The sequence below is a fragment of the Trifolium pratense genome, linkage group LG1 (assembly GCF_020283565.1).
Source record: "Trifolium pratense cultivar HEN17-A07 linkage group LG1, ARS_RC_1.1, whole genome shotgun sequence".
Lineage (NCBI taxonomy): Eukaryota > Viridiplantae > Streptophyta > Magnoliopsida > Fabales > Fabaceae > Trifolium > Trifolium pratense.
In genome coordinates, this window is record NC_060059.1 from 25,861,982 (window position 1) to 25,884,364 (window position 22,383).

General features: G+C 33.8%; 1 protein-coding gene and 1 non-coding gene across 3 annotated transcripts; both read right to left on the reverse strand.

Annotated features, from left to right (window-relative positions):
• Positions 1-926: 926 nt before the first annotated feature.
• Positions 927-11,471, reverse strand: LOC123902158 (squamosa promoter-binding-like protein 1). Of its 2 annotated transcripts, XM_045951819.1 has the most exons (11): positions 11,217-11,460; positions 10,217-11,123; positions 9,760-9,941; positions 4,646-5,229; positions 4,061-4,135; positions 3,867-3,974; positions 3,646-3,763; positions 3,406-3,547; positions 3,091-3,235; positions 2,186-2,791; positions 927-1,680 (listed from the first exon to the last, which is right to left on the reverse strand). In XM_045951819.1, the coding sequence occupies exons 2-11, from the start codon at positions 10,825-10,827 to the stop codon at positions 1,237-1,239; spliced, it is 3,015 nt and encodes a 1,004-aa protein (XP_045807775.1). In that variant the 5' UTR covers positions 10,828-11,123; positions 11,217-11,460; the 3' UTR covers positions 927-1,236. The 2 variants fall into 2 exon arrangements, with proteins under 2 accessions (XP_045807775.1, XP_045807774.1); XM_045951818.1 differs by having other exon boundaries at positions 10,217-11,471.
• Positions 11,472-19,130: 7,659 nt separating this feature from the next.
• Positions 19,131-19,235, reverse strand: LOC123903343. Its single transcript, XR_006807924.1, has one exon. It is a non-coding gene; the product is annotated as a U6 spliceosomal RNA (small nuclear RNA).
• Positions 19,236-22,383: the final 3,148 nt, after the last annotated feature.

A 22,383-nucleotide genomic window follows, 5' to 3' on the forward strand; every position in this document is an offset into this window, starting at 1 on the left:
AGTTATTATATATTAGTTTCATACGGTTGAGTTTTGTAGAAAACATTGGATTTTTTTTTCATCCGACTCGCTGGACCGCCTAATGTGGTTCAGGATCAGTTATGGCATCAAGTGATTTCAGCTTCTTCCCAATCTTAGTTAGAGGGGATTGAACCGTAGTCCTCCCTATCAAATTCCGCACCAATTACCACTAAACCAACCAACAATTCATTAATTATCAAATTTGGCCATCCGGTATTTCGTAAGCTATTTTTTTTTTTTTTATAATCGTATTTCGTAAGCTATGATTTTATTTTCTTTCAAGTTAATTTCTCATGATGTGGGAAGCCAGCAAAAGCTGGCAACTCTTTGTTCTGCATGGCCAAAGGATTACTTGTTCAATTGGTTAACTATATATAGGTATTTATTAGTGGAGGTGCGAAGTTAAAAATTGGTTAACTCTAAACAGATTTACTCCGATTAATTATAGTCGCGTGAACTTGGTTCAGTTGATAGGGATGTTGCATATATTATGCAGTAGCCAGGTTTCGAACCTCGAACACTCCACTACGATGTCAATTAAATTGTTACTATAAAAATGGATTTATAAAACAAAATTTAAAAACTAAAAATAAAAGTGATTCAAACAGTTCTCCTCTCACCCAGTCCCTCGCACACATTTTTGGATTTGGAAAGTTGATTCTTGACATAAACATATCTTGGTCAAGTGTTTAGTGTCCAATTAGGCAATTACCAACTGCAAACATAAAAATACACAAGTCTAGTGTTTAACTTGGTGTATATTATTATTTGCTGTCAAAAAAATCTTGGTGTATATTTGTCCATCATTTTTATTTGGTTTCTCAACAGAAGCTTTCTCCTCCAAACATATTGAATAATACTCAGCCGTATGATCATTTTTGTAATAATTATAAAAAAATCCAAACTCCCAATCAACGTTACATTAGTCATTCATTCAAAGACAAGTATTCCACTGAAGATTCCATTCAAATAATATTACATTTAAATTACCAAGGATCCTAACAAATTGAGTTTTAACAAAAGAGGTCTTCACATCCATTTTACAAGTATATGTCCATACTCCATAGAAGGATAATAAATATGTAAATAATATTTGCACAATTTAGCCAATACAAAGAAAAGAACCAGTCCTAAATCTCGGTCATTCAGTTCATGAACGCATCCATACATGACCTATAAAGTTTTATTAGTTGCAACTTGCAAGTCAATGAAAACTTAGCTTGTTCCGAAATCCAATGATTCCCATCTGAATGGTCGGAACATGTACAGAACTTCAGGTGAGCTTTTAAACAAAAGAGCCACACAAACACAGACTGCTGCTATGGCCACCATAGAGAGCATTGCAGGTCTGTATACCATAGACCTTCCTACTGCAGTTCTACAAGAAATTTTAGTATTACAAAGTTTACAGTTCCCTTGATTGCGTCTTACTTCAGCTTTTCCAATCTCAAAGCTAGTGGACGACTCATTTTGCTTTGGGTTTGTATTGCTCTCTGTTGGAGTGCTGGGAATCTCAACCACCACATGAGGTGCTCCTTGTCTCTTGTTAATTTTTTTCTGCACTAAGTGAATGTAAGTATAATGACCACGTAATCGTGCATAATCCTCAGGTGTGGAGCCTGTGCTGTCACGGGCACTCTTCCATGCTTCAATTCCCACCTGTAATGAAAACCATGTTACTAATGCAGTGCTAAGGAACACATGATGTACCAGATATCTAAAAGGACACAATTATCGGGTGGGGGATGAGGGATTCATCATTAAACTCAATCACAGAAGACACAGTACTGTATTAAACATGTGAAATTAGACAATATTAGTGACCAAAGTAGTTTGGCAGGTCAACCGGTTAAAGGATTGGTAGTCTTCATTGATTACATTACACCCAATAAAATGTATTTGAAACAAAAATCAAATGTCACTAGCAGTATATAAGTGTTGCAATAACTCAAATAAGTTAAAAGCGGGACTCAGATCTGACGACTCACAAAATAAACAAGAGTTTTTTTAAAAAGAGAATAAACAAGAGTTAAATGCACCTTTATATATATAATAACATAAAAAGACAAAGCGTTAGATGCAGCAAAGGTCCAAATAAAATCTCCAACATATTAAAAGAAATCAATTCTTATAGTGATACAAGTTAAGGTGGCAGAAATTTTACCATGCTTGGATCATTAGTCAGAGCCTCCAGTACATCTTCGGAACCATCTTTTCCCGCAGCTATATGGAGGGGTGTCAAACCAGCAGGACCAACAGCATCAGGTCTAAACAAGAAGCTCTGATAATCTCCATCAACTAGTGCCTTGTCAGGAACATATCTCAAAAGCAGCTCCACTAACTGCTTGCTATTTTTCCTTACAGCTCGGTGAAGGAGACCCATCTCCGAAAGTGCTTGATACAGGGTAGGGTGATCTCCTTTATTCACAGTTTCATCAAGCAGTAGGTTCAACAGTTTTTTCACCACTGCACACCAATCATGGTCCATGGAAAACTCAATAAGCCATGTGAACCGTTCTAATGGAAAGAGATCTACAGAAGAGTTCAAGTGAACCATCCTAGATTTCAATTGGCTTCTGTGAAGAAGCCAGCCCATTTCATGAATGAAATCCATAGCTTGACTTTTATCTTTAATTTTTCCAGTCCTTTCAATATCTTGATCAGTTTCACTTAATTCTAGTAAAGGCTCAAGCACACAGATCTCTGAACAAACATCCTCTTCTGCCACTATGAAAGGAAAGAAGCTGCTACTCAAACCCTGGTCCTCAATCTAGCAGCAAATCAAAAAACAAAGTAGAAAGCTAAAGTTCAGCCACGTAGCATTGGGATATAAAAGTTCTTATTTTCCGTAAATGATATGACACACCGGAAAATGGAAGAATTCAAATTTTAAGAAAAGTTGTGAGTTAGGAGGTTATCACTAACACTTGGCAGAAACCAACGTGTGTGTGAAAGAGTAAAAATAGGGTAAAAGAGGAAATTATCTCCTTATTGAGTAACAGCTAGCCCATATTATCTGCCTACTTTTTTATGTTGATAATTTGTGAGTGAAAAAGAAGAAAAAAGCACCTCAATAAATCCTCTTCCATTCGTCACAGGGACAGAACATGAAAATTGGATGCACTGAAGTTCATCAAGCTCCTTGGAGTAATGATCCGTTGACTCATGAGCATCTTCACAGACCAGATATTTTCCTTCTAAAGCACACATTAACCTAAGGACAAGTTTAAGAATCATATAAAACACTAGTCCAACAAAAAAAATACATACATTTAAACAAAATCCTGGAACTTAGAGAGTAGGTCCAAGTCACTTTCAAAGTTTGCGTTTAATTTAACTACCAACATGCAGAGGATTGACAAGTCCCAAAGCAGTAGAGATTACCTCGTGGCAGGGCGCATCAGGTTGACACCTTTAACAGAAAATTGAGCTCTCTTTGATGCTGGTACAGCAATTGGACTAACAGTCCAAATTTTGCTATAATTGTTACTTCTAAAAGGTAGTGATGTATCAATGACAACTTGACCTGCACCATAAAAATAGAAGTAAGAAACCCAATCATATAAAAAAAAATCGGCTGTTATCTTGACCCCTAAGAACAACAACAGAGACATGACAACAGACCATTGAAAATGAATGCCATTTGATGCTGCACCCTGATATGAACCCATCCAGTTCTCCAAAACGGATCATCAGAGACATCCAGCAGCTTATTCAAACTGGAAGTCAGATCACAGCAAAGCTGTAAAAGAACAATCAAGTTGTGTAAGGTTAGGATTGTTGCATGTTAACAGAAATAACTGCCAATGTATACATGTTAATAGTTTTAGAAGGAAAAGGCTTACATCCTCCCACACAGCCTCAGCCTGACGCAGATAAATAGTCAAAACAATACAACCAGGCCGTATGTAGCTCTCAATATCGGTAGGACTGTGAGATAACCAATCAAGAATCTGCAAATTGAAACCATCGGTGTGATTAAATTTCACAAGAAAGAAATGAGAAGTTACTCTTAGCTGCTTTAGAAAGCTTGAAGTACCTGTGATTTAAGTACAAGAGGAAATTCATTTGGCTCTTTACCAAAGAGTTTAAAAACAATTCGGTCTGTCCGACTCTGAATGGATGAAACAAAAAATTAACAGTTAAATGACAGTAATATCAAATTCTAAAGCTAGAAATGGAAAATAACTAATTTAATGTAAAAAGCATTGTTCAACAACCAAGGCTAGAAATGGAAAATAATCACCAATACTTATTGAAATATTCTGTTCTGTTTTCAACCAAATATCCTACTTTATTTTACTTTTTTGGCAAGCAGTTTGAGCTTGATCCAACACTAAAATGAGCAAGTGCTGGAATTTCATAACAATAAAAAAAAAAGGCATAGAGAAAGCAGTTGAAATGAAAGCATAGAAATCATGCAAACAAGCTAGGGCACTAAGCTATGCTATTTGTTACAATCATGACACCAAGGTCACACATTAGCTTAACACATGACTGACTTATGTGGGATACAGCAAAACTTCCTCAATTCTATAAATGCAGTCAAATAATTGTAATCAAGAGGACATGTTCACTTGCATTTGAGTGCAAAGATGGTACAGAAAAGCATGAGCTAACACACCTGAGCTTCTCCGCTAGAACTAGAAGGGGACTGGGCAGATGCAGAATCTGAATTTCCACTTGTTTGAGGTGGACTTGACTGATGAGAATCTTGTTGTGCCCATGGGTAGTCGACAGAGCTAGTGCCAAGATTTGTAGAGACGGGCAATCTTTCTAGATCTTCCGTGCCATCATCGGAGTCAATATATATGTCGTTCAAATCAAAATTATTCATCTTTACCGGTGCACTACTATCTCTGGCTTCTGAGGAAGCTGGTGGACTGTTTGAAATGCTGGGCTTTATTGAAGATATGAGCTGATGATCAGCGGCCGTAACATCATGTGAATGCATCATTTCTTGCTGCATTCTATTCATAGATACAGTTTGATGTTGTGTTATAGCAGTCGGAGAGCCTTGAGAACCATTGGAGAATAAAGCTGACACCATCTCTGACTTCCTAGAAGAACCCCCTTCTCTCGTCAAATTCTCTTGTTCCCGCAACAGGTTTGAAAGATTTCTGATCCCCTGTTCATCATTCTGACTAGCTAGACTCCTTAGCAGATGGGTTAGTAGATCCTGATCTGTAATCTGATCTGACCTGTCAGCTGCAATTAATTTAAAAGGTCAATATCCATCCCAAGAAAACCTCAGTCATAACATAAATAGCAATCAGAGAGGAAGAGATGTGAAAATATTCTTTCTTACAAAGCAAGCATAGATATCACTATATGATCCCAAATATGATTCTAGCCATATAATGCAATAAATAAGTGTCATTGATATAAAAATAATCACTCTCATAAATCATAAGATTGCAACACCACCCATAGAGACCAGTCATTGATCTCTCGGGCAAATTTAATGCCAACTTTTCTTTGAACAGCAATCTAATGCCAACTTAATAAACAGATGAAGATAATAGTTTTCGATCTCGGATAGCGGAGCGGCCAACCCCAAAAGTAGAGCGGTGTGGGAGCGTGGAGCGACCGCAATTTCATATATAAATGTAACATTTTTTTATTAAAACTGTAAAATATTTACCAAGTATTATTTGATTATTATGTTATTTGTTATTTTTATTGTTTTGTTTTTGCTTATGTTAAGACTTGGCTGCCTTGCGTTCGTTATGTTTTGTTATTATTTTATTATTATTATGTTATTCTGTGTTGGAATATATTTAGTTTCCTAATTTGTTATTTTAAACATATCATTATTTCCTTTTATTTCTCCTAAAATCAAGGAGATAGCCAGTTGTACTTTTATTATAAATACCAGCCTTGAGCTGAGGAATAAATTAATAAAGCATTCTCTCATATTTTTAACATGGTATCACGAGACCTAGGTTAGGGTTAGGGTTAGAGTGCTACTGTAAAGCTTTCCACAACTAGTGTTCGACCCGTTATTTTACCCGACCCATTCCCATACCCGTTTAGCCTCTCATGGCCGACCACAACAAGTGGCCTTCCCTAGGCCAGGCCTATACCGGATCCTCGGTCAATAACGATGGCCAACCTGCAAGTGCTGGCCGCGGAAACGGAGGAGGTGGCCGCGTAGAAGGAGCTGGCCGCGGAGACGGTGGTGGCCGTGGTGGTGGGATACCAGACTTCGGAAAGATACCAGACTTTATCGCTACCAGTAGCGGTAATGGCGGAAACAACGAAAACAGGAATAAACCTGTTTATGGTGACAGAGATTTCAACACAGGCTTCAAAGACAAGGAGGGTTCCTCCCTCAAGGTCGATATTCCTAAGATGAACGGGAATAACTATAATCAATGGGCCCAAACTGTTCGATTGGTATTGGATGGCAAAGGAAGACTTGGTTTTTTGACGGGTGCTTTCGCTGAACCGGCACAAGGAGACCCACTTCACCAACAATGGAAGTCTGAAAACTCCATGATTATTGCCTGGTTAGTAATTTATCTTTGCCGGAATCAGAAAGTTCTAAGACTTACAGTTTTGCACCAACAGAAAATGGCCATGATTCTTTATCTGAGCCTACTCCTGTTATGAGTAAGGAACTTGGTGAATCTGAGCCTACATTTTCTCATGAAGAAAATCATGAGAATTTTCAAAGTAATAATGATGATCTAATTGAAATGCCACAAAGTAGTGAGTCATCTAAAGAGAATAGGTTTGAAGCAGAAAACAACATTTGGAAAGGAAAGGTTTTTGTGAGAAAGAATCACAAAGGAAGTGATGAGTCCACATCTCAACAGTGTCATGAATCTGAACCGGGGAATGATCAACCTCCTAAAAACCGAAAAGGTAAGTCTATCTCTGTTTCTGAGAGTCGTATCTTGTATCCCGATATAGATGATCCAGTTGCTGTTAGAAAACCTGTTAGATCTTGCACTAAACATCCCTTGTCTAATTTCATATCATATTCAAAATTGTCTTCATCATTTTCTGCTTTCACCTCAAAATTGTCTAGTGTAGAAATTCCAAAAAATGTACAGGTTGCTCTAGAAGTTCCAAAGTGGAGGGAAGCTGTACTTGAGGAGATGAAAGCCCTTGAAAAGAACAAAACTTGGAGTATTATGACACTACCGGATGGGAAGAAGACTGTTGGATGCAAATGGGTGTTTACTGTGAAGTATAATTCAGATGGGTCAATTGAAAGGTATAAGGCTCGATTGGTAGCTAAGGGGTTTACTCAGACCTATGGTATAGACTACTCAGAGACATTTGCTCCTGTTGCTAAATTGAATACTGTTAGAATTCTCTTATCTGTTGCAGCTAACCTGGATTGGCCCCTACATCAGTTAGATGTTAAGAATGCCTTTCTCAATGGTGATTTAGAAGAAGAAGTATATATGGACATTCCTCCTGGTTTTGAAGACAGGTTTGGATCAAACGTATGCAAACTAAATAGGTCTTTGTATGGATTAAAGCAATCTCCTAGAGCTTGGTTTGAAAAATTCACTCAGTCCATGAAGAAACAAGGGTACGTTCAAGGGCAGGCTGACCACACCTTGTTCACAAAGTTCTCCCAAGATGGGAAAGTAGCTGTCCTGATTGTTTATGTTGATGATATTGTTCTTACCGGAAATGATACAGTTGAAATGGGAAGAGTAAAAGAGAAATTAGCAGCAGACTTTGAAATCAAGGACTTGGGATCCATGAGATATTTTCTTGGTATGGAGGTTGCTCGATCAAAAGATGGTATTGTTGTTTCCCAGCAGAAATACATCATCGATTTATTGAAAGAAACGGGAATGAGTGGATGTCGACCGGCAGATACCCCTATGGATCCTAATGCAAAACTTTGGGAAAAAGGTAATGTTCCTGTTGATACCGGAAGATACCAGAGATTGGTTGGGAAATTGATTTATCTGTCACATACCAGACCAGACATTGCGTTCTCAGTTAGTGTAGTAAGCCAGTTTATGCATTCTCCTTTTGAGGAACATCTTGAGGCAGTCTATAGGATACTGAGATATTTAAAGGCAACTCCCGGAAAAGGATTATTTTTCAGGAAGACTAATGAAAGAAATGTGTCTATCTTCACCGATGCTGATTGGGCAGGTTCGATTACTGATAGAAGATCAACTTCTGGATATTGTGCCTATGTTTGGGGTAATCTTGTGACATGGAGGAGCAAGAAACAAGGAGTTGTAGCAAGAAGTAGTGCAGAAGCTGAGTTTAGAGCTATGGCTCAAGGTATATGTGAAGGATTATGGATCCATAGAGTCTTAGAAGAACTTAAGATGAAAATTGAGCTTCCGTTGAAATTGTACTCTGACAGTAAAGCTGCCATTAGCATAGCTCATAACCCTGTTCAACATGACAGAACCAAGCATATTGAGATTGATCGACATTTCATAAAAGAGAAGTTAGATGCTGGAATCATATGTTTACCTTTTGTAACTTCAAGTCAACAAACTGCAGATATCTTAACCAAAAGTTTGGCAAGACCCACCTTTGAGCATTTGATAGGCAAGTTGGGCATGACAGATATCTATGCACCAACTTGAGGGGGGGTGTTGGAATATATTTAGTTTCCTAATTTGTTATTTTAAACATATCATTATTTCCTTTTATTTCTCCTAAAATCAAGGAGATAGCCAGTTGTACTTTTATTATAAATACCAGCCTTGAGCTGAGGAATCTGCTGTGCAGGTAATTAAGACTTATTAGTAAAAAAGAAAGGTAATTAAGACTTAAGGCCCATGTGATTTACCTCAACCTATTATTGGTCCAAACAAAAATCACAAGCCCATTTGGTCATTTAAAAGATAACTCTAAATCATAAGGTCCTGTGATTCACCTCAAATGTAACATCCGCAACCCTAAAATTCTATCGTAACAGCCGCCACATTACTTCATCTTCTCTCCTCCACTGTGATTCTTCTTTTGACTACTCTGATAGTGATACTTCACTTTTTCTACTAAAACAGTGAGAAAATACAAGAAAGAAGATATTTCTTTGTAACGGGTCAAATTTTATGGGTATTTGTCGGAATTCCGCTTCATTTTCTTTTCCACACATGTGTAGCGCCGCCTCGAACGCGAACTGTTCCACGATATCTCTCTGTGAAGCGGCCACTAATACCCTTCTGCTACGTGATGTAGCGAGTGGGGGGCGGCCACCCGCCACGGCAGAATGGAGGACCACTATTGACAACTACATATAACTCGTCTTAGTTTTAGAAAACTTCAAGACTGAGATTAATTTATGAAGTTCTTTATTTGTTTGATGCCATCAAAGTTCCTTTTAGAAAACAAGCAGTAGATTACATTATATATAAGGTTGGCTTTGTGGTTGAGGTGGAGGAGTTGAGTGATAGGAAGTTGAGAGTTCAATCTCCACCCACAGCATGACTAACATACCAACATTTGTCATTCCAAAAAAAAAACCTATATAATTCCGTGTGAAAAACAGACAAACTACTATACCTACAGGTGTAACTTAAGAAACCTCTCTCCCATAGTTACCATGTCTAGCTCGATAAAAATACGGCTTTAATAACTTAGATTTGCAATTAACCAAACTAACTTCCCGTAGCTACCAACATGGCAGTTATGTACAGGAAGAAATAATTTAAATTAATACCATGACTTTCGTCATTTCAAGCCAATTCCTCTGGACTCGAGTTACAAAGATAATTATTTAAATAAATCAACAAAACTTACAATGCATATTTGAAAGTATCTTCAACAAACTTATCAACAGATAACTACTAGTCTGATCATCATTTGTTGGACTTCCATTAGGAACAGCTTCGGTATTTGTTTTCCTTCTCCGTTTATTGTGGCCAGCCAAGCGTCTCCGACAGCTTCTCTTTCCTTCATCAAACTCTTGAAGTATGTGAAACCTGTCAACGGTGCAAAAGAATGTCATACGATGGTGTTTTTCATATCAAACGCTTAGATAAAGTTGATACCAAATTGTTGAAAAAAGGATTGCTAAAAGAATTCATAATGATATTCGACAGTATTCGACATAATTTTCAATTTTCGGATATATCTATTACATTTTGGAATCGTAATTAATTATTATTAATTAATAGCAATAGTATTTATTTCCTATATACACATAATAACTATCAACCAAAGCAGAAACAGAAAGCAATCAATACGAGAAAATTACCTACTACACTGTTGACAAAACCTCTGCATTGCATTTCCCACAAGCGCCCTACTAGCCTTAGAATGCATCTCACAAACCTTATGACGTCTGTGATAATCCTTACCTCTACTCAGATCTGCACCACAGTCTTCAACCTGACAAACAGCTCGATTCGGAGTACCTGCAGCTACTCTCCCCTTTTTCCCATTCATACCATCCCATGTGGCAATCTCCCTTTCCACCACCGGCGAAGCCTGTCCAGCAAGATTTAAGCTAAGAGCACCAGCTTCCTCATTCAAACCATCACCTTCCAACACAATAACTCTCCTTTTCTTCTCCCCTTCCTTATCTCTTTTAGAATTCTCTAGATCTCCTTCCTCGGAGCATGAAGAAGAGGTGGTATTAGACGAACCCCCAGCCACCGATATCCCAGACCCGAGAGGGAAAAACTGTTGTCCTACTCTCATACTTTCCGCCGGCACCGGATTCACACGGCTAGCTAAAAACAAATCACCATCCCATCTCCAATCATTCAAATTCCACTCTCTTGACCTCTTTCCCATACTAGTCAATTCAGATGAACCACCAACACCATAAAAATGATAACCTTCACCACCCAATCTAGCCTCCATGATCACAGTTCACAATTAAGAACTCTAAATCTAATTACTACTCCACAACACAAATAATTAACCCTAAATTTAGTTAAAAGTACAAAATTAACAAATTAACAACACAAATCAAAGTTACTAAGCTTCAATTCATCCCCAACAATCCAAAAACAGCACACGCACGCAACCATGGTTCCAATTAAGAGCAATCCACATAATCAAGTACAATTATATATACAAGCAACTAATCATCAACGAACTCTGTAACAGAAAACTAACTGAGCTCAAAGTAGTGCTGAGAAAGAAGCTATTCCTTCCTATGAAACAAGAAAGAGGTGAAAAAGAAGATTAAGATAAAATTGAAGAAGAATTTGATGATAACGTAAAGTTTGGTAGTGAGAGAGGTGTACGTCAGAGTGATAACGTTAGAAGCAAAGCAGATCGGCGGCGAGTTGAGCACGCAAATGGACAACAGGTTCTGTGGATGGAAACGGCGTTATTGTTGATGATGACGATGAATTACGTACGATGCAAAATGTTATTTTATTTTGTGTTTATTTCCGGAGAAAAACCATGTGATGATGATTGTACTAGTACTGTTATTCTGTTATAGCACACTAACCGTTATAATAAAACAATCACTTTTTAGAAGATTCATTGAATTTGCTCGAAAAGAAAATTTATCGAAAAAATAATCTATCTGATGAATAATATAGATCAAATACATTAATTTTTCAATGAACTTAGAAAGTTACTTCCTCTGGTTCTATTATAAAAAGATATTCATTTTTTAGATATTTTTTTCTTATAAGCTCGTTTTTTTAGATACATTAAAGTTTTATGTATTTTGTCTATATTATTGTATAAATACATTAAATTTTAAATGTATTTAAAAAAAAGAAACAAATGCTTTCATATAATTAAGGCTAAAGGGAGTATTTTTTGCTATTATAACCACTAAGTTTGCTTCAAAAAAAAAAACTAAATTAACTCATAAAAAAATGATAGATGTCCCTTCGAGGACATCCGATGAAAAAAAATATGCAAAAAAATCTATAACTATTAAGCTTAATTCGAGGTATTGTTAGATTTGATGTATTTATTCAATTATAGAATCTTTATATAAATTTTAATGGTATTTATCGTTTTGTCTATAGACAAATTAAAGAAGAGCAATGATATTTAGAGATTTTTTTTATGAATTTAGATTAGATATAGTTGCAATTATATGTAGTAAGCATATTAAAACTCTTAGCTTAGGATTGTATAATTTGAATGCGTCTCGAATCTTCTAACCGTTGAAATATAATGGTAGATGGTATAGTAGATTTTGAATAGATTATAATATCATATTATAATGTTGGATTAAATCTAACTCAACTTTATAAAATTGATTTTAAAGTGAACTGCCCAATGCTTTTAAACAAATTTTCTTGTCATATATGTATTATTTTGTGTAAAACTCTTAACATGTTGAATGAACGATTCATATATTGAATTTTAAGATGTTTTTATTTTTTTCATGATATTGAAATTTAGATCTTTAATTTTTAATTAAGCATCCACGAGCTTATTGAATGCATGTTTTCACCATCTTGTAACTAGTGTCAAATAAGAATGGATTCTCTCAAAAAAAAAAATCTCAAGTGGCTCATTTATTTGATCATCACCATTAAATTCATCTTTTTGCGTTTCTCTTTCCCTCTCGTCTTTCAAATCAACGACTTAATTTTTTTTTACCACAATGTCACATAAGAGAATCCTCTCTTGTGTCAAACCTAGTCTATTTTTTTTTATATCTACAACATTTCATTAAAAGTGTGTGTAAGTAATAATATTATTTTTAGAGGAGCATGTGCTGATATTTCTTCTTTAGTGAAACATATTATTTATATTTCATGGTACTGGTTTATAGGTTGTTTAAGGAGTAATGTTAATTTAATTTTTCCTAATTGGCGTAGCAATCCCTTGACTTGTTTTCAATGTACCTAAGGTGTTGTTTGTTGAATTGTAAGGGTTGAGTATCCTTGTATTTCTTATAATTCAATTTTTGCTTATAAAAAAAAAATTAGCTTTACAATTTTAAAGATCATCTAAATTGTCCACATAATCCAACACAACTGACAAAAATATCAAAATTATTAAATCAGACTCTAACGATGAAAATTCGAACTCCAGTCCATCTATTTTGTATGTAGTTTCCAATAGCTTACTATTTCGTCGGTATAAAAAAAATATATACTCTATATTAACTGTATACCCAGTTTAATTACCCCTAATTCTACATACGATTAACCATGTGTCAAAGAAAATTAAATATTTCTCAAACATTTTTTGACAAAAAATATTAGAAAATAATAACATAATATTAATATGTACTAGTAAGTCTTAAAGTGGAGGTAGGGATGGGAACAGTACACCCCACCGAAGACCTTAAAGTGGTGGGCCAGTAGCGCACACTGCGTGTCTCGCGCCCTTTACGTTATGGGATGAGGACCAAAAAAGATGCTATTTGTTGCCTTAGATACACACATCGTTCGTCTTACACTGCTAATTCTCTGTATTAATTCTTGGTTATATTACTCACACCGCGTTTCGTTAATTAATTAAGTAAACGTCACATTCCTCTACTTATTTGCTCTTTAACAAAGTTCTGTTTTTTTCCCTTATCACCACATGACAATTTTGCCAACCCCAACCACGTGTCACCACAATACCACACCCTCTTTTACTCCTTTTCATCACAAGTTTGTATTGTAATCTATGAGATTTTTAGTCTAATGAAATTGGATCAAGTGACATAAATCTTTTTTTTTTGACACCGAATGACATAAATCTTATTATTGAAATTAATGTTTCCTAATATCACTTTAATAAAGTTTCTCTCTCTTAAATTATAATATCATTATTTGCAATCTTTCACATGCATTGATACTAATTTACCGTCCCCTATTTTTTTTAGACTACTTATACATATAGAGAAAGTCAACGTCTATGTGGATTTAGTCTTCTATGTGCAAGATATGCGTACACAATACAAATTTACGTAATTCGTAAAATGGAGATTATATAGAAGTTATTAGTTACTATGTGTTTGTTTTTTTATAGGTGTAGATGGAAAATGAATATGCTTATCGATATCTTCAAATTGAGAAAATATCTTTTAATTAAAGAGATTACATAAACTTGAGTCAAAATCTGAAGAGTAATTCCTCCCAACGAAGGATGCAATCGTAACAAATGTTTATCGACAAACTGGACTAATCTCTGGACTAATATCAAAAGGATAGATTTAGATACATCAATTTGTCAAACAATTACGTTGAAGAAATCTGCAAATCTCACCGTTACAAGGCGTGTAAGGTGCGTAAATCTTACTTATCTTATTATTATTGTACTCCCTCCGGTTCATTTTATAAGAAACACTTTGAGGAAAAAAAATGGTCCTTACTGTTTTGTAGCAATTGCTATCTATGGAATCCAAAATTTCGCAGAATGAATGTGAGTAAGTCAACCTAAATAAGTACAAAAGTAACAAGTGAATAAACACAAACCACGAGTACAATTCAACGAGGCCGCGTATAAATCCGAAATCAAATGTAAGACCACCGTGATGCACGGATGAACTCAACTAAAAATCAAAGTGGTCATATTTGATTATTTGGTGAGTAAAATGTAAGCAAAAGTTAACTAAATTCACTTCATTTAATTATATTATTTTCAAAAGTCCTTAACAAAACAAGTTGTCATGCACAATTTAGTGAAAAATATATGGATAGTTTAATTAGTAAAATTATTATTTGGATCTTGCTAACGAGTGCTCCCGGGGCACTCTTTAAGCATTCCATTTAAAGAAACTTTTTATTCAAAAAGTTAAATACTACAATTTCCAATGCGTTGACTTTACGCATTCCGATAAAAATTCTATAAAAAGCTTACTATTTAAGGGCTTAAAGAGTGCCCCGGGGGCACTATTTAGCATTTGCCTTATTATTTTATTACATTAAGAAAATAACATGAGATTAAACCCTTTTATAATTTATCTATAGCTAGTATTTTCCCCGCATTGTTCACGTTAGATAATTATAAAAAGTTATTGTTGTATTTAATATATATATATATATATATATATATATATATATATATATATATATATATATATATATATATATATTATGTAAATAATAGTTGCCCTGAGCACGGTTTCAAGACGGATGATTGTTTAGGTCACCATATTTGAAGAGGTAGTAAATATTTTTTAGTAATACATTGAATATATATTGGATATATGTACAAAAAAAAGAATATATATATTGGATGAACATTAATTTTTTTAATAGTATTTTAAATTAGAGTATATATATTTTTGTTTTTTAGTAGTAAAGTAATTCGTAAGTTTGCATAACTGTCTTTTATATATATATATATATATATATGGGGGCTGCTAATTTAGACCCAGTTGGGTCTAAATTAGTAAGGTGCACCTTTTGAGTTGGACAAAAATACCCTTTCTTTTTTTTAAAAAAAAAAAAAAACATATTGGCGCTGATCCAGTGTCGCGCGCCTATCGCAGGACCACCGTTACAGACCGTTGATTTCCATCAGACGGCCAAGAGATGATCTCATCATGGCTGTCGGATCAATCAGACAGTCCAGATCATCCATCTCCATGATAAGCCAGCGCGTGCACCACACTAGATCTGCGTCTGGAGAGAGAAAATTTCATTTTAAAAAAGCAGGACACGTGTCAACTGCTGGGTGGTTGGCGTGTTTTTTTTTCATTTAATACTTTAAACTCAATTATTTCGTTGTAAATTAATTTTTTATTTTTTTATTTTTATACCAAAATTCATAATTTTTTTTTGTCTACAAATAGAGACTTAGTTCGTTTGATTTGGACACAAAAAAAAAACTCAATTTTTCACTACCTTTAATTATCTTTATATAATACTGTGAAACCATTTAGCTGGTAGAATGGTTTCACAGTATAACTCTCTGAAACCATTTTACTGGTAGAATGGTTTCAGTGAGTAATTTCTTAATTGTTTGCTTCTGAAACCATTCTGAAACCATTTAGCTGGTACAATGGTTTCAGAGCGTTGTACTTTGAAACCATTTCACTGATAGAATGGTTTCAGGGGAGTTGATTTTTAATTGTTTGCTTCTGAAACCATTTTACTGCTAGAATGGTTTCACAGTATAACTCTCTGAAACCATTCTTCCAGCTAAATGGTTTCAGAAGCAAACAATAGTTTTTAATTACCGTTTTATCTCATTTAATTAACGAAAAATAGTTTCAGGTCTCAAAAAATTTCATAAAATATACCAAAAGTTCCAGAATATTATCTAATATTTTATTAGAAACAAATAAAAAAACAATTGGTTTCAGATTACAAATCTATGAAATTATTATTATTATTTGTTAAATGGTTTTAAATAATCAGCGGAATTTGTGAAAATAATTTCATGACTTGAACTAGGGAGAGTGAGGTACACAAGAGGGTTCTAAATAATTCATAGTACTTTACATAAAATTTTGGAAATTTTTTATGGAATTATAATATTTTTAATTACCTTTTTACTCATTTAATTAACTAAAAATAGTTTCGGGTCTCCAAAAATTTCATACAATATACCAAAATTTCCAGAATATTATCTACTATTTTATTATGAAAAAATAAAAAAAAATAGAGCTTCCCTGAGGCCGCACGCGCCCCCACGCACCGCCGGTGAGAGTGGGCGTGGGCGACGCGCACTGTTCATCATCCCTCCCACCCGTTTTATGCAGAAACGGGTCGTGCGACCCGGTTTTTGACCCGGTTCGATCTCCCTCAATACTCAACGAAACTCGACGTTCCTTATATGGATTTTGATCGTTTTTCAATTTTACAAAGGTTTCCGGTATTAGTTTTTGAAATCGGCGTTCGATTCGCACGTAAAATGAGGTCGAAATTTGGAAGAAATTTAAAAAATGTAATAGTTGTTCTATTGTTTCAAAAAAAAAAAAAGGGTATTTTTATGATGCAAATTACATACATGCCCCAGTTGCTCTATTGTTTCAAAAAAAAAAAAAGGGTATTTTTGTCCAACTCAAAAGGTGCACCTTGCTAACTTAGACCTAACTAGGGTCTAAGTTAGAAAACCCCATATATATATATATATATATATGCGTGTGTGTGCAAAAACGGTGAAAGGAAAGAAAACAAAAAAAATATAAAAGAAAATATGAAAAGAGATAACAAAACAAAGAAATAATGTCATATTACATGGAAATTAAGGAGAATAAATTCTAATACTATATTTATGGTGGTGTGTATGTACTAATTGGTTGAGGTTGTTTCTAGTGATTGATAATATGCATGACTTCAATACTCATTTAATACTCCCTCCGTCCCAAATTATAAGAGAAAATAAAAAAATCACACTTATTAAGAAAAAGTAAAACATGAGAATTTGAAGTATGTTTTTGTGAGTTTTTCTTGGAATAAGTTGCATAGGAAAATGTAAAAACATTTTTTATTGGTTGTTGTTTATTGAGAAAATGAGAGAGAGAAGAAATTAAATGCAAATTTGCATTTAATTTTATGCAAATAAGGAAAAAACATTTTTGAAAATGATTTTTTCTCTTATAATTTGGGATAAAAAAAATAGGCTTTTTTTCCTTATAATTTAGGACAGATGGAGTACAGGAGAAAAATGGTGTATAGTTTATTAATATTAAAATAAACCCCCTAGTTTCGCCTCTGTCCGTATACCCATCCCTAGTGTTATGCATGTAAATAGTTGTTGGTAATTGATATGTATGACTTCATGAGTCATATCATATTTAATCTAATGTTAAAGTATCAAAAATAACATTTAAATCAAAATTTAGTAATTTTACTAAAATATCATTTTGAATTTTAAATCATCATCTTTAAGTTCATTTGGGCCTCCTAATGTGTTGACCGGCCTTCATGAAAAAAGTTTATATGAATTAGATTTTAGAGCTCTATAGAATAAAAATAGTAGATATTTTTTTTGGTCACATGACCAAAATATTATATTTGATCACAACTAATTAAAACATGAGAATACATTTTTTTTTTACAATAAACATGAGAATACATAAAAAGCAATTAAAATAATATAATAAAAAAATAATTTTGAGGTCCACTTTAATTAAATGAATGTGTGATCAAATATATTTTTTTGGTCTAAAGACCATACAAAATATCTCTAAAAATAGAGGAAGAATTTAACAAAGTCTTAAATTTGTTGGAGTTTCTAACCCCTTCAAATTAACCATACATTTCAACCGGGTCATTGCAAATTGTTCGCTTTGATATACAAGAAAATTGCAATTTAATTTCAAATATTTAAGTGTCAGAGCATTTTTACTCAACATCTAAAAAACGATGATAAATATATTTACAAATGACCTACCAAAAAGTTTTCACATGGGCTGAAGAGTTTAACCTACACCTTTACGACTAACTTTACCAAACAAAACTAACTATCATTAGCCATAACGAGTTCGTTAATTTGTGTACTCCGTATAAGATATACCATTTTGTATAACTTTTTTAAGAGTTTTTCTTTTTCATCTAGTAGTTTAGTGATTAGACTCACACGCTATAAATGTGGAGAAATATATAATTTATGGTCCGAACCCGACCTCTCAAGAGATTTAACCCTTCCATGCAGGATAACGTGATACATTTTGGGGTTGCAAGATACTTGTAATATTGTTGCCCAAATAATGTTTAAAATAAATGAAATTTTCCCTTACGTTTGTTTTTACACCTCAAAAGCATGGAATGTATTTGGCCATTTCTTCTTTAATTCCTTTTGTCCATATTTCTTTTCATGAATGTCCTGGTGGAAAAGCCTTTCTTTTTCGTGTCAAAAAATCTTTTAGCCCATAAAAGGGAAACTAGGAAAGTTTTCCTCATCCCTTCTTATATTATCTTTCTTTTAAAATTGCTTTCTGTAAGTTGTTAATTAAAGATAATGTTTTATATTGCTTATGATAGAGTACCTTTTATCATGTTTAACCACGCAAAAAAATTTGAACAAAGATGACAACAATTTATTGAACAAAGATAACAATTCTTTCCTAATATTACTACTCAAACGAACCCAAGATAATGGATAGTGATTCCTTAAAAAAAAAAAACACTTATAGAAGTAGAGTTGTTTAGTCAAAAAAAAAAGTAGAGTTGTACACGAGTCAGTTTGGACAAATTAGTCTGGCCAAAACCGAGATCCGACCCAACTATATACCCTGGGGTTGGTAATGAATTAAGTGCACGACAAAACCACTCCCAATTGTATCAAATATTGAATATTGATAACAAGAATACTTGATTTTGTGTGTCATCCTTGCTCGGGGGTCATGTTAATATTCTCTGTATCATTTTAATTTTATCGAATGTCCCCGAAGGGACATAAGAGTACTCAATTTTATCAAGAACAATCCAAGTGAAAAGAGAACAAAAAGTTATATCATGGAGGATCTAGTCAACGAAATTGCTAAGATCATAGAGGATCTCTTTGTCCATATAATGCAACATGTATGCCCTACTCTTGTACTATGAGATGAGATGAATTTATGGAATGAAGACAACTGATAATTCAACATGGAACAACTATTGAAACAATTTGATTTTGTAACCAATATTGACTAGCTAGTAAATTGATGAAGAAACATTGAACATATACACATAATTTGTTTGTTAATAATTCAAAGAATGTATTAATTATGAATATTTACAAGTATTGATGACACCTTAGACATTTGAAGAAGTACATAGCCGACAAGTGAATGACAAACTTGGTTGCCTTACATCAAACGTACAAACTTAGGTTAAATGACCTTAGTAAATGAAGGACTTGGATCCGCTGCTCGCAGTTACATGTAGTAAAAGATCTAGGCCACAAATTTTTAAATGGACAGTCAGAAACACTTACCGAGTGAAATCTATACCCATAAATGTAAAAGAAACTAGTTAGTAGTATTAAAAGAATAAGTCTTAAAATTTATATGTTTTACTTTATGACAGATTTCAAGGCATTACTACTCAAACGTCATAAATGCAAAACATGCCTTGAAATGTCATAAAGTTAATTTGAAAATCATGCCTTGAAATGTCATATAAATAGGGGTTTCATTCAGAGTTTTGAAAATAAAGTCCATCCGAATACATGAAGTGACAAACTAATAGTTTTTAATTACTACCAACGAAGCGCAGTTTCTTCAAGATCTATGTTCAATATACCAAAAGTTTTGAATTTTGAAAATCAAATCCTTATCGCTCACCTCGACTACGACTAATCCCAATCCCAATTTGAGTTTGTTTTACTACACCTTGTTAAGCTTCCTCTTCCTCGTAACTATTGCATCAACAATTGATGAATCTGTGTGCAGAGTGAATTAAGAGAGTTTGACAGAAGGCCATAGTCTCATTATTGATGACAGATCTGTTGAATTCATGCAAAATATGAGCTAAAGTTGAGAGCGAGGATGACAATCGTAACGGCGACGACCATTACCAGAAGGGTGGATCCCTACCTTATTGACTACAACTTATGTATTTATTATCGCTTTCATTGTTGTCCCTCCATTAGATGTTAATGGTATCCTTATCCTGTTCATTGTTCCTACTTCTGCAGCTATTGGTTGCACTTTTACCCGATATGGGAAGCTGCATCCGTGGTAAGGAAGGGAGGAAGATCAACGAGTGGTAAAGAAATATGAGTTATAGAAAAATACAAACCAAAAACTCAAAACAATAAATCTATTTTATTAGTTTTAAATTTTAGACAAAAAACTGTTTTGAAAATAAATATAAAATAAAATAAAATCAATTTTGTCCGCACAAATTTTGATTTTGAAAATGAATTTCAAAACCAAAAAGGGATATGATGATTTGAATTAGGTTGGTGAAATTATAAATGAATTTTTCACGATGAATTTGCAAGATTTGCTGACATGAATTTGTGTCGTACTTGTAGGGGAGATCTAAATTGGCTTATGTTACGTGAAATATGATTAGAGGAGCACAACGATAATTTTTTTTTTTTTGCTTTTCACCATTAGTTTAATCTGGTTCGAGGGTCAGTTCTAACATCAAGTGATTCAAGTCCCCTCCCAATCGCAGTTGCGGAAGCACAATGATAATTTTGATAGGCCTAAAATGTTATGGGGCGACATCAGCAATATCGAGCAAATGCACTACATGCATGCTTGTGACTTGTGAGGCAATTGGTTCGGGGCTGGTGGTGGACAAGCAACAGATCATGATCAGATGGAAAGTATTAGAGAGATGATGGATTAAAATTAATTGAGATGAAGTGTGTTAAGGAGGTTTGCATGTATTTGTGGCCTCTAAATTTTTAGGAAGTTGCAACGTTATTGTTGCAAAGTTACGGGGTTTGTGGAGAGTTTGATATAATTTCAAATAAGTTGGAACTAATATTATGAGAAATATTTGTTGGGATAAGTCAATCCCTTAAATGGATGTTACCTCGAGGGGATTAGTATCTGCAGTTACACGCGGAGGATACATTTGGTTTACAAAAAAAAAAAAATTATTTATGTGTGTCGAAACATATTATTTATACTTTTAAAAAGTAAAACATATAAATTTTAAGACTTATTTACCATATTTAACTCATTAACCAGGATTATAGAGACACTAGTTAACATTTTTCATAATTCACAAAATTATAGGTCAAAATCAATTAATGTGTAGCAACAAAATAATGTCAAAAAACAAATAAAATTTAAAATATATCCTTTACTTTCCTACGCAACGCTCAAACTAAACAAAATCTTAAGCTCTGTTTGGATTGATAGAATATAACGAGATGAGTGGAGCGGAGTAGAATGAATTAGAATGGAATGAATCGGAATAGAATAAATATATCATTCCATTGTTTGGATAATTTATGATCAAGGGGCAAAAAATTACATTTCCATAATTTATCTTCCAAATTGGGAGAAACAAAGTTGAAGTTAAAGTGATGGTATGAAATAAAATATATTCTATCATATTTTATTTCATTGTTATTTTTATAATTCAAACAATAAAACATTAATCTATACTATTTCATCTTATTCCATCAATCAAAATAGAACCATAGATGTGGAAAACATTAGTGTGAGATCTTGATGTGAATGTACCTATGTGGACAAAACTTGCAAATTGCAATACCATGACAACTAATATACCCAAAAGAAAGTTGACTTTATATGATTGGAGACGGAGGGAGTAGCAAAGTAAACAAAAATCCCTTTTTTATTTTGTTTTATAATCATGAATGCAAATGGCAAAATATCAGGCATGGGCCAGCCAATGGATCTTCTGCTTTGAAGGTTGACGGTCTTATAAAATTAAACATTTTTCTAAAAAAAAAAAAGAGTATGTCAAGAAAGAATAGAAAAAACTTATAGAAAATATAAATGTTGAAATTGTACAGTTAAAAAATTTGAATTATTTTTTGCAGTTATATTTAGTATATTATAAAAAAACAAAAGTTTAAATTTTTTTTTGAAGCAAGTAAACTTAGTGCATTTCATTTATAATAATAATT

What these genes read in the sequence shown, in the direction of transcription:
- LOC123902158 (XM_045951818.1), bottom strand. Translation starts at nt 10,827, where the DNA reads ATGGAGGCTAGATTGGGTGGTGAAGGTTATCATTTTTATGGTGTTGGT. An exon ending in TTTTGTCAACAGTGTAGTAG is followed by an intron (nt 9,942 to 10,216) that starts GTAATTTTCTCG and finishes CACCGTTGACAG; the next exon opens with GTTTCACATACTTCAAGAGT. An exon ending in GATACTTTCAAATATGCATT is followed by an intron (nt 5,230 to 9,759) that starts GTAAGTTTTGTT and finishes AATTAATTGCAG; the next exon opens with CTGACAGGTCAGATCAGATT.